We start from the raw sequence: 11,272 nt of genomic DNA, 5'->3' as shown, positions 1-11,272 counted from the left end.
GTTCACTTTTCTATAAAGCACCCGATAAATAGCGAAACAAAAATACATCCGCTCTTGCCAAGCTACTGGGATGGAATGATTTTTTTTTTTTTGTTTATTTACAACTAGATTTTTTATAGGCATTATAAGCCTTGTACCACAGCTTGTACTTTAACTAAACTTTGTTTTGTCGAGTGTGTCTATAAACAGTTACTTAATATTTTACTGCAGGTTAGTAGGAGAGGGGCCCTTATAATAGTCGCGGCTACTCAACGGTTAGAAAATCACTAGAACGAGAAAGAAATTAAGAAGAGGAATTAAATTTTAAATGGCAATAATTTTAATTTTTTAAATTAGAATTAATACATTTTTTCTCTCAGTGTAAACACGTTCAAATTTGAACCACAAAAACAAATTATCTTGAATTACAAACGGTACCGATAAATTTTCTTGTCTCACATATACAATGTCAGCACGCAGCCAAATTCGCCGAGTTTTGACAGTTTGCGTCATCGAAAAATCAACAAATTCACGGACACCGAAAACTACCTACTTTTGAATACTTTTGACGTAATTCGCCACCTCAGTGCAGGAACTCACTCGTGACTTAAGACGCAACAACGTAAAAGTAGGTAGTTGCGCTTTAAGGTACCAGTGGGTAGAAATGATTTATTTTGCAAAATTTAGGGAAAAATTTAAAAAAAATCTTTAAATAGCTTTTAATTAAAGGAATTTATACTGTTTCTACATTTTCTTTTCTAATCATTCTTGAGCTGCCAAATAGGGTTATAAATTAAGAATGAATAATTGGAAAAAATCATGATTTAATAGGAATTTATTCGCAATTTTTTTTTCTAATAACACTTCGTATTTTCACGCATTTTTTCCACATGTATTACAAAAGTTTTTATAATAGCGATATTTAGCATATGCACTTTCAATTCATTATATTTGTAATGATTTCTTTTTTTTTCATCACTCATTACTTTTCAGAGTATTTTTGTTTTCTGTTTTAAACTAGCCTTCTTTTGATATATTATTTCATCGAAAAACATTTTTATACATATTTTTTAAAATATTAACAATTATTTTTAAAAATTTTCCCATTTTTCAATTTTGAGTCGAGAATAACAACATGATCGCTGTTAGTTTTTGCAAAGTTATCTAACACTTCCGCTGAAAAAACTCATTTGAATGTTAAATGTAAATTTTTAATCAATAACAATTCAGGTTTTTTAACATTATGTATGAATTTTGTTAACATAATGTATGAATTTAAAAGCTATTCAAATTATCTAATGCTTTGGTTTTTGTGTGTCATTGCAATGTGTCTTAAGTTTTAGCTGTGCACACAGATATTCTTGAAATACATGTATAAATCAACTATACTACTAAATATAATCATCTGAATTTCCTACATTTCAATTCCAGTAAAATTAATATTAATTTTATATTGCACCAACTGTCTCTCTCGGAGTATTTAAGTATGAATGGGAATCAAGCCGATAATAACAATCCTGACTCTGCCTCTACATATGCTTACACACAACTACTGCTTTAGGTGTCAAAAAATGGATATCTTTAAAATGTCGAGGCCTTGTATCTGTACCGTTTCCATGTCCAACGCAAACGCCTGGCCCACCGTTCAAAATTGAACCGATTGATAACTCGACACAATCCTGTGTGCCTTCATTAAATCTTCCAGGCAGTGCTGAAAATAATGAAAATTTAGTAAATATTTCATACGATAATTTAGCGAGATAACTATAGAAAATACAATTTCCGTTAATTTTTGGCCGTAAGTAGAAAATTTCGATGGGCAAAAATGCAAAGCAAATTATTTGTTGTTGTACCGTTGTTCTACCAACTCTTTCGCCGGCTGGTGGCTGCTGCTCAGTAGTTTGAGGTTATGTTTGGACGGGTTGGAACTGGATGGATCCGGATGGGACGATTCCGATAAAGTTGATGCCAGGCACCAATCGATTGTCCCTTCATTAAAGGCCACACCTAACCGTACTTTAACCGCGTTACTGCGCTGTACCGACTGCGGATCAAGCACCTCCAGTAGGACGTTTTGCGATCTAATAGGGGAAATGTTTATGGCCAAAAAAGTGGCAATAAACTCTTTTCATTTTAAATTCTATAAAGATTTTAATGAGAACTCACCTCAAGCTTCAACCGATAAAAACAAAACCATCCGATGGAGTGCGCAGTATTCTTATTTTTGTTCCGGAATTGCAGCATAAATTTCACCAGCACTCGCGTCTGTTTTATTTCCAAAATGTCGGACTAGTGAAAAGAGATAAATTCATAGCGAAGTTATGTAGTGGGTACTTTAAACTAAGTTTGGGTTTTGTGGTCAAAACTCCCTCAGTAAATCAAATCTACCCACCCGAAACTACGCACTGGTGCCTTAATCAATAACAACCCAGCAGTGAGTAGTACAGTGGGTAGTTTGCTTTTGTCCGTGAACGGGCTCAAAAATGTGTAAAAAAGAAGCAGCAATTCTAACACCAGTTTAGGCTAGCAGTAAATTTTTCGCACAACGAAAGAAAAAAAGTTGATCAGATCAGCCAGCGAGTCGCGAAAAAAGTCAATAAGATAAAATTACCCGTTTTAATCCGTTCTGTAGGTGTTTTCCGGCAGTGGAAAACGTTTTCCGTTCTAGTCGATCGCGCTAGCTAGGTTTTGGACAGAAGATTTTCTCCCGGGACGTCGCGATTCCGTTGTAAACGGCACTTGAAGAAAACCCACGACCATCATCTTCACACATACTACTCGGCCATCTTGAAAGTTGATCCCCCCGTTTAGTTTTTTTTTCTCATTGCGCTGTTTAGTTTCGTTTCATCGTACGCTCGGTTCGCGTTATTTTTTAATTTCGTTACTTAAATATCGGAGTGGCCACCGTTGGGCCATAAACTGGTCGTGAAGCCAGCTATCGGTCAATCTGGAACGCTTCGCCAGCGGAATCCGCCCTTAGAAGCGCTGTCAAAAACAAAGGCAACTGGAACTCCCCGTCATACGAAAGGCGGATAATTACTAAAAGTCGCCGGTCAGTCAGTCAGTCAATTTATTGTGAAACCGGATTCGTCGCCGGGGCTGCAACAGTTCTTGGGGTGTCCGCTTTGTATGTTCGGATTATGTCTGATTCCCAAGACCAGATGTCAACATAGCCATGGCTGCGACGAGAAAGTTGCAAGGTAACAAATGCCGAACGGATTGATGGTAATCACGGAAAGTCTCCTGGTTTTTTTTGGAGTCCCGGAAGTGGAACTGAATACAGATTTTCTTGCAATTCATACGAATAGATCTGTTCCAGCTTTAATTAACTCTTACCGACAACAGTAATTTGAATTTCTTCTATTCTTTTTAAAATTACATTCGGTCAAGCCAGAGAAATGTGTAAATTACAGCACAATCCAAACTACTGGCCTATAATATTTCAATTAAGTTGAAAATTTTTACCTGAAATAATTTATATTGTGGACCGAATGTCTAAAAAGGTCCTTAATGAATTTGAAACAAAAAACTAGATTGCTTTTCAAACAAATTTAAGTCGTACAGTAGACTATACGAATATACAAGTTCATAAAGGTAAAGCATAAAGGCCCAACCTCTGTTTTATATGCTCGCGAGCCAAGACAGATAAATTGAAAATTGTAACTCAGATCTTATAGCTTATACTACTAAACATTTTTACAAAGTCTTTTTGTAATTGTAATTTTTATCTACGAGACCCTTGAACTTACAAAAGGAATTTTATAACTTGGTTTTTGCTTTATTTAACTTCCCCAAAATCAAAATGCAACTTCTTTTGATCAATGGTTTTTTTTATTTATTTTGTTATAATTTTCCAATGTACGTTCTTCGAAAACCGACTATTTACATTTTGTAGATTGGCCCTGATCTGTGTAAAATCACCAAAAGGGGGAACCAAAGGAAATCCGGGAAATCGAATTTTTTTTTTGATGCCAAATAACTTAGAACTGCATGAAACGTCGAGATTTGATGTTATTTCGAAAAATTTTTCTTGTCAAATATCGACTTTCTGGGACAAACTTTTTTTTTCGATGTTTTGTGCATTTTAATTCATTTGGCATCAAAATTAAAATTTCGATTTTTCCGATTTCGTTTGTCCCCCCTTGGGTGATTTTCGATAGTCAAAAAACCGAAACTTTGACGTAGGTTCACCGTCTAAGTCGATTCCGATTTCAGCTAACAGACTGAATAAAGATTATCACCATTTGCACTTGCACTTTTTTGACACCAAACAATTCCGAGATTTTGCCTAATTCGTGCACATTTTTTGGTATTTTGCAAGTAGTAGTTCTGAAAAAAAAAAAACATTTCAAGTTCAGACTTTAAGAGAATTTTAACTTGATCAACCAGTTTCCCTAACATTATTTGAAGGCAATGAAATAGGAGAACGAAATATTTAGAATAAACAGTAGGATGACAATTAGTAGTACCTACATGCCAAAACATCTTACGCTTCATCCGGTACATGCGTAAGGACATGATAGATGGAAACAAAAATGCTTGAAACGTTCGAAACGCGTTAACCGTAGAAACGTAGTAGATTCTAATTTTTCACTAAATTCTCTATAGAATGTTCGTCGCAGTCGTACAAATCAAGAAAAGGTAAAATAAAGATAGAAACAAAGTTCAATATTTCGAGGAATATTGCTTTATTCACATTAGATAATTAAATATCTAGGATATCCCGTTGAAAAAAGACACGGGCATGTTTTTGCTACAAAAAATCATCAAGCGTTACAGTCAAGATCTCGACAGTGACATCTGGTAAAACTGGGATGATTAAGTTGGAAGTTCCAAGAGGTTTTTTTAAAAAAAAAAATTATCATAAATAACACTAAAACTATGATTCTATCGAAAAAATGCTTTTGGCATTCAGTCCGGTCTGGTCGAATCCCTGTTATATGTATTCGGGTCAAAAATTGTTTGTTGCCAACGGATACGTTAAAAACGAAGAATACCATACTATTTGCCATTTATTATATTTAGGAGTTAAAGATGAAATTAAAAAGGTTACCCAAAGTACCCCACACTCCCTCACGTTTTTTTATTTTTTAAATAAATACCTTCACTTAAATTTTTATTTTTCAACTCCTAACCGATTTTATATTTAAGCCTTTCCATGTATCTTGTTTAATCTGAAGTAGGAATATTAATTTTCGCAATTTAACACATCCAGAGGACGATGCATAACAAGTCTGCATTCTGCTATAGTTTTTCGCCTCAGATTGAATGCTTCCACGATTCAATCCATAAACAGCGCAACAGAGTGCAGTTTGCCTTTCGTTCCGATAAATCTCGTCCTGTTTTTCTCAACCTAAATATTTGGTCACCAAGTAATCTACAAAACCGAAATATTCGAATTTCCTAACTACCAGCTTATTGAAGAAGTCTAAAACGATGCTACCCTTCTTTGGAGTAGCAATTATCGTTTTCTTCCTCACCAGCTCGCATCAGCGATTGTCATAGCAGCTAATTATTTATTTTCATGACTTTTTTTTAATGATTTATCTACGAGTGCAATTTGTTTTGTTTCTAAAACCTTCAATATTTTTTAAATTTTTTTCCAAAAAAATTTTTTTTTTGGATACATTGCACTGACTTATTACAAATGAAAGGGTATCTAGCCGTCATTTTGATACCCATGTTAAAATCTAAAAAAAAAAAACAGTTTCCGACGATCTTGATGAGCGAAGGTGGATCGCGATGATTCTCAGAGTGTCTTTATCTCGTCCATCGTTCCAGGTGAAATTGATCGGTGTCTAAAGAAAGTCACTGAAGGTGTGGAAACTTTTGAAGATATTTGGCAAAAAGTTCACAATGCTACGAACAGCAATCAGAAGGTATGTGTTAGTACCTATTTTCAGTATCACCGAAATGTTGCGAACGGTCCTAATATGTGCTCTTTTTGCCCTTTCAGGAAAAGTATGAAGCCGATCTCAAGAAGGAAATCAAGAAGTTGCAGAGGCTACGCGATCAGATCAAATCATGGATCGCATCCGGCGAGATCAAGGACAAAAGCGCGCTGTTGGAGAATCGACGGCTCATAGAAACTGTAAGTTTTTGAAAAAAAAAATATTTTCATTAGGTTATTGTTAACTTTAAACAATGAACACCAACAGCAAATGGAAAGGTTCAAAGTGGTGGAGCGAGAAACCAAAACGAAAGCCTACTCGAAGGAAGGTCTGGGAGCGGCGCAAAAAATGGATCCAGCCCAGAGAGAGAAGGAAGAAATCAGCAGTTGGTTAGCGTCCTCGATAAGCTCTCTTCAGATTCAGATAGATCAATTTGAATGTGAAATCGAGTCGCTGATAGCTGGTAAGAAAAAGAAACTCGATAAGGATAAGCAGGAAAAGATGGATGAACTGAAGGGCAAACTAGAGAGGCACAAATTCCACGTAACCAAACTGGAAACCTTACTCCGAATGCTAGACAACGATGGAGTTGATGTGGAGCAGATTAAGAAGATCAAAGATGATGTGGAGTATTACATCGATTCCTCGCAAGAACCCGATTTCGAAGAAAATGAATATATCTACGACGATATCATTGGACTGGATGAGGTGGAGATATCTGGTAAGTTGGGCTTGTAGCAAGAGATGTTTACTATTCGTAATGTTAGATCTCTCAACACCAGGACTGGGTGCCTCTGCGGGCACGGAAAGCAATAACAGTAACGAAACGGCCGGATCTCCTAGCAGTTTAATATCTGGAATCAGCCCTTCGCAGTCGCCAGTTATGAACTGCAGTGCGTCAACGATGCACAACCACAGTAGCGAAATCGATGGCAGTGGTGACAAGAGGGCCAAGGATGTCAAGATTACGGTAAGTTCGGGAACATGTTATGTGTGAAAAAGTACCGAACACTTTTTTGTATAGTTTTTAAAGATCTATCAGCTTTGGAATCTGCTACTCTAAGTTAGATATGTGATTTTGTTGAAATATCTTCCTGCACCTTTGAACAGCCGTTTTATAAGTTTTTTAAATTACGCAAATAAATAAGTTTTTTTGTGTGTGCATTTCAGCCAATTAAACCCACGGCGATTCGAGCGACAGGCAAAGTGGACATCAACCTATCCACCGGACCTGTGGGCAACAACTCGTTGAACAACAACAGCAGTAGTGCTAACAACACCAGCACCAACACGTCCAACAACAAGTCCGGACTTATAAGTTCGACACCGAGTAAAAATCACACGAATGCAGCAGCAATTGTGGCCGGAGGTGTGTTACCAAATAGCAGCAGTATCGTGGCGCCTCAGGCACCTGCTGGTGGGATCACTCATCCACCCATTATTGGTCCTGCATTCGCTGCTGTGGCTAAACAACATCCTGGTAAAATTTATTTGGTTTCTATGATCAAAAAAGCCCTTGTCATTAATCAATAAAAACTTCACTTTTTCGCAGTTACACCTAACCCGAGTAGTCAATCATCGGTGGCTCCAAATGCATCCGGTGCTACAGTTAGTAATCTGAGCCAGATTGTGAATGCTTCTCAGCCTACGCTTAGTCAGCAGTTGCAGCAAGTGCAACAGCAGCAGCAGCAATCTAATCTTGCTTCTGGAATACTATCGAATGCAGCAGCAGTGGTAGCAAGCAATGTCCAGCAGCAGCAACCTCAACCTCCACAACAACAACCACCCCAGCAAGTTTCGGGTCAGAATTCCATAGCACTCCCACATGGAGTTGCTCTCTCGGCCGCATCTTCGGGTATTGAGAATAATCATGTGATGACGACCTCGTCAGCATCGACAATTAGCAGTAGTGGAGCAAATATTATTAACAATTGCGTTTCCCCTAGTAATTCCACTGTTAGTAGTAGGTAAGTAGAATAGTAAGTGAAAGCTTTCTAGGACACAATCATGAACTGAACGATTTTTATTGCAGAGCGTCTCCGAGCCTAATGTCCCCGCCTCAGCAACAACAGCAGCTGTTGAACGGTCCTACAGCACTCGGTAAGAATACCGTAGTACCAATCCATTTAGCAACAACTCACCCGATGTCTACATTGAAAAACATAGCCCAGGAAGTAATAAACCGAACAAGCAGTAGTCTGGAAGCTGGATTATCTCCGGCCCCCGGTGGAACACTTGTACAGCAGCAACCCTCGCAAACCGGTGTGCAACCTCAACCACAGCAGCAGCAGCAGCAACAACAACAACAGCCACCACCAGCGGTACAACAGCAACTCCAACCTCAGCCAGATACGAGACAACCGGGTAGTCAGGTAGCTATTCCTGGTAGCCAACCACCACCCCCATCTCAGCAACCACAGCCCCAACAACAGCAGCAGCAGCAACAACAACCCCAACAACAACAGCAGCAGCAGCAGCAGCAACAACAACAGTCATTCACTTTAGTGGATTCTACGAACAGTACGAACTCTCTAATACCGACGTCGTCAACTACTGCCATCAGCAACGGGCCCAACGCGATCATCAACACAAGCACAAGTATTGTTGCGAATCCCGCGAACCCTAATGTGCCGACCAGTGTAACCAGTATGAAAGCGAGCGGAACCAACGAAGCGCACATACCTCCACTATTAGGGGTGGCACCTCTGGGACCTTCGCCACTGCAGAAGGAACATCAAATTCAAGTACGCCGTTTTCAACCCCTTAAAAATTTGGACTCGTCTGATTGATCCTGTTTTTTTTGTTCAATTGTAGTTTCAAATGATGGAAGCCGCTTACTACCACCTGCCAATGCCAAGTGATTCCGAACGGCTTAGAACGTATTTGCATCGACAGCCGGTACAGACGCCACCACACTATCCACAGGTGAGTTCGATCAACCATTTCTGTGATTTTTATGTTGCTTCTCAATTACCTATGTCAACCGTTTAATAACCTGTTGGTTCAAAATTACAGCAACAACTTCCACATTCTGACACCGTTGAGTTTTTCCAACGTCTATCGCCTGAAACGCTGTTCTTCGTGTTTTACTACATGGAGGGCACCAAGGCGCAGTATCTGGCGGCAAAGGCTCTCAAGAAGCAAAGCTGGCGATTTCACACCAAGTATATGATGTGGTTCCAGCGCCATGAAGAGCCGAAAATAATCAACGAAGAATTTGAACAGGCATGTATACCGAAAGGCAGCAAATTAAAGTGAAATGTTTTATACATTTCTTTTTTTTTCACAGGGAACCTACATCTACTTTGACTATGAAAAGTGGGGCCAGCGGAAAAAAGAAGGATTCACTTTCGAATACAAGTACTTAGAAGACAGGGACCTGAATTGATCTATGATGATTACGAAAATTCTTTTTTAAGAAAAAATTGTTTAAAAAAACTGGAAAACTCATCAATAAAAATCGCAAGAAATATTGAAAGCATATTTGAAAAACTGACAAAAGATCAAATTATAAAACAATCGAAAACGTACTAACCGCAGTGCCGCCAGCAATCTATGTTAACGTCATCGCAGCACTGTAAATCGAGTGCACGTGAGATTGTAGGCGAATCTGTTGATACCGTTTCGTCTGCAAAGCAAATGGCATCATTCTAGAACAGCAAGACAAATGTCGAATCCTCTAGATAGGTGCTGATCTGTTCTGCATAAAAATATGCGAAAATTGAGTTCAACGAGGCCAGGCCCTGCTTTCAAAAATTGCATTAGATGAAATGTTCTGCTTAAGAAAACGAGATAAAAAACAACGGTAAAAGAAGAAGATTAACCACTTTCAGCTGTTGATCGGTCATGAAATTGCTCAGAATATCACCGAATACTGAAATAATAGTTTGAAAAAAAAAAATAATAATAAAAAAAACCACATTAATCCAACACATCAACTACATTCAACACAACACACAGAAACACATCCACCCGCAAAAACATTGCAATTGTGAGTTGAAATGCATGTAAAAATTTGCGTTTTGTTTTATTTGGCTATGGTAAATTCGCCGCTTCTTTGTACTGCCATCCATCAAATCGATGTAAGATTCGTTGTTTTGTTCTCTTGAATTTATTGTTCTACGTATTGACTATTTATTCTGTGGTCCCAAAAACTCGTTGTTATGCAAGGTAGAGATTTTTTTAGAGCGAATGAAATTGCAAGTTACATGTTATCTAAAGTGTAAACCAAACGAATCTTCATTTTAACATAAATCGACAGAAATACGACTTATTGTGCTCTAACGATGAGGCATGTAATATATTCTACTCATAAAATATACAGTTGAAAATTCCATCATTAATGAAAAATAGAAACGCAAGCACGGAAGAGTGAAATTTACATTGAGAATGTGTTCGTCATTGTGCGAAAACAACCCGAATCCTTTAGCAAGTAAATTGTGGCATCTAGTTTTGCTTTAGAGAGTCATTCATACTAAAATAGTAACATGCGCGATACACACAGAGAAAAAAAAGAAAATCGAAAAAAGTAAACTGTTGTTCATCCGCCAGTCCTAGTTAAACGAGTCATCTTCATTGATTTAGAACTAAACACCATTGATAGGAAAAAACGGAGTCATCGTGTAAAATGCAGAAAAAAACAACGGCGAACTCGTGTAAGAAGTTATAAGCATTCATTTTATAAATACCCCACACGCACTTCAACCAGAATAAGCAACCACCAAAATCACACTAATGCTACAGAATCATACAGAATTACCGATAATGAAAAAATGAAACACTAGAACAGGTTTTGAACAGAATGCGTTTAATAGTGAAGAACGAAGTGTAGTTCTTCTTTCCAAGATATGAATTGCTGCTTCCATCATCACAAAAAAGGCGCAAAAGAGAAGTAGAGGATTCAACAGACAGAATTTCCGAAACGCTAGCGCTAAAACGTTTTAACAACTGCACTTTTTGAAAGTGCTCGTTTTTGTGTTTTGCGTTTTCTGTTTAGAGAAAAAATCGTCGTCTTTTCGAAAAATTATCTTGGAAAAACAAACGAAAGAAAAAAATCAACAATAATGCGTATTAAAAATATATTACAAAAAACGAATCCGCGCCTAGAATAATTCAATGAAAGTGGTTAATGCAAGAGAAAAAAAAACACTCGTCGTTCAATTGACATGGTAAATAATAAATTCACCCAAAACAGAGAACAAAACAAGAAAAAAAACATGATCCAAGAAATGAGAAAATGAAACTGCATTCAAATGTGATTTATAATTATAGATAAAATGAAAAAACAAAAAATACACTTATATATTGAAAACAAACATGGGAATTTTTATTTGATCGTTGGATTTCCTTCGACTGTATTTGAAATGCTAACTTCTTCTTTCGCTCTCCATCTATATTTTTCA

At 37.5% G+C, this 11,272-nt stretch overlaps 1 protein-coding gene and 1 long non-coding RNA gene across 4 annotated transcripts; one reads left to right on the top strand and one right to left on the bottom strand.

The window, feature by feature from the left end:
• Window positions 1-740: 740 nt before the first annotated feature.
• LOC129748658 (uncharacterized) lies at window positions 741-2,454 on the bottom strand. 2 transcript variants are annotated; one of them, XR_008737782.1, is made up of 4 exons: window positions 2,372-2,454; window positions 2,146-2,268; window positions 1,833-2,060; window positions 741-1,690 (listed from the first exon to the last, which is right to left on the bottom strand). It is a non-coding gene; the product is annotated as an uncharacterized LOC129748658 (long non-coding RNA). The 2 variants fall into 2 exon arrangements; XR_008737781.1 differs by lacking the exon at window positions 2,372-2,454 and having other exon boundaries at window positions 2,146-2,352.
• Window positions 2,455-2,505: 51 nt separating this feature from the next.
• Window positions 2,506-11,185, top strand: LOC129741798 (CCR4-NOT transcription complex subunit 3). 2 transcript variants are annotated; one of them, XM_055733588.1, is made up of 12 exons: window positions 2,506-3,179; window positions 5,761-5,864; window positions 5,936-6,070; window positions 6,138-6,591; window positions 6,638-6,840; window positions 7,041-7,350; window positions 7,423-7,837; window positions 7,903-7,970; window positions 8,037-8,614; window positions 8,685-8,795; window positions 8,886-9,095; window positions 9,160-11,185. In XM_055733588.1, the coding sequence occupies exons 1-12, from the start codon at window positions 3,155-3,157 to the stop codon at window positions 9,256-9,258; spliced, it is 2,712 nt and encodes a 903-aa protein (XP_055589563.1). In that variant the 5' UTR covers window positions 2,506-3,154; the 3' UTR covers window positions 9,259-11,185. The 2 variants fall into 2 exon arrangements, with proteins under 2 accessions (XP_055589563.1, XP_055589562.1); XM_055733587.1 differs by having other exon boundaries at window positions 7,903-8,614.
• The last annotated feature ends 87 nt before the right edge of the window (window positions 11,186-11,272 follow it).

Source organism: Uranotaenia lowii, chromosome 2, assembly GCF_029784155.1.
Source record: "Uranotaenia lowii strain MFRU-FL chromosome 2, ASM2978415v1, whole genome shotgun sequence".
Classification (NCBI taxonomy): domain Eukaryota; kingdom Metazoa; phylum Arthropoda; class Insecta; order Diptera; family Culicidae; genus Uranotaenia; species Uranotaenia lowii.
The sequence above is the reverse complement of the archived record's forward strand: the minus strand, read 5'-3'. Positions and strand labels throughout refer to the sequence as shown.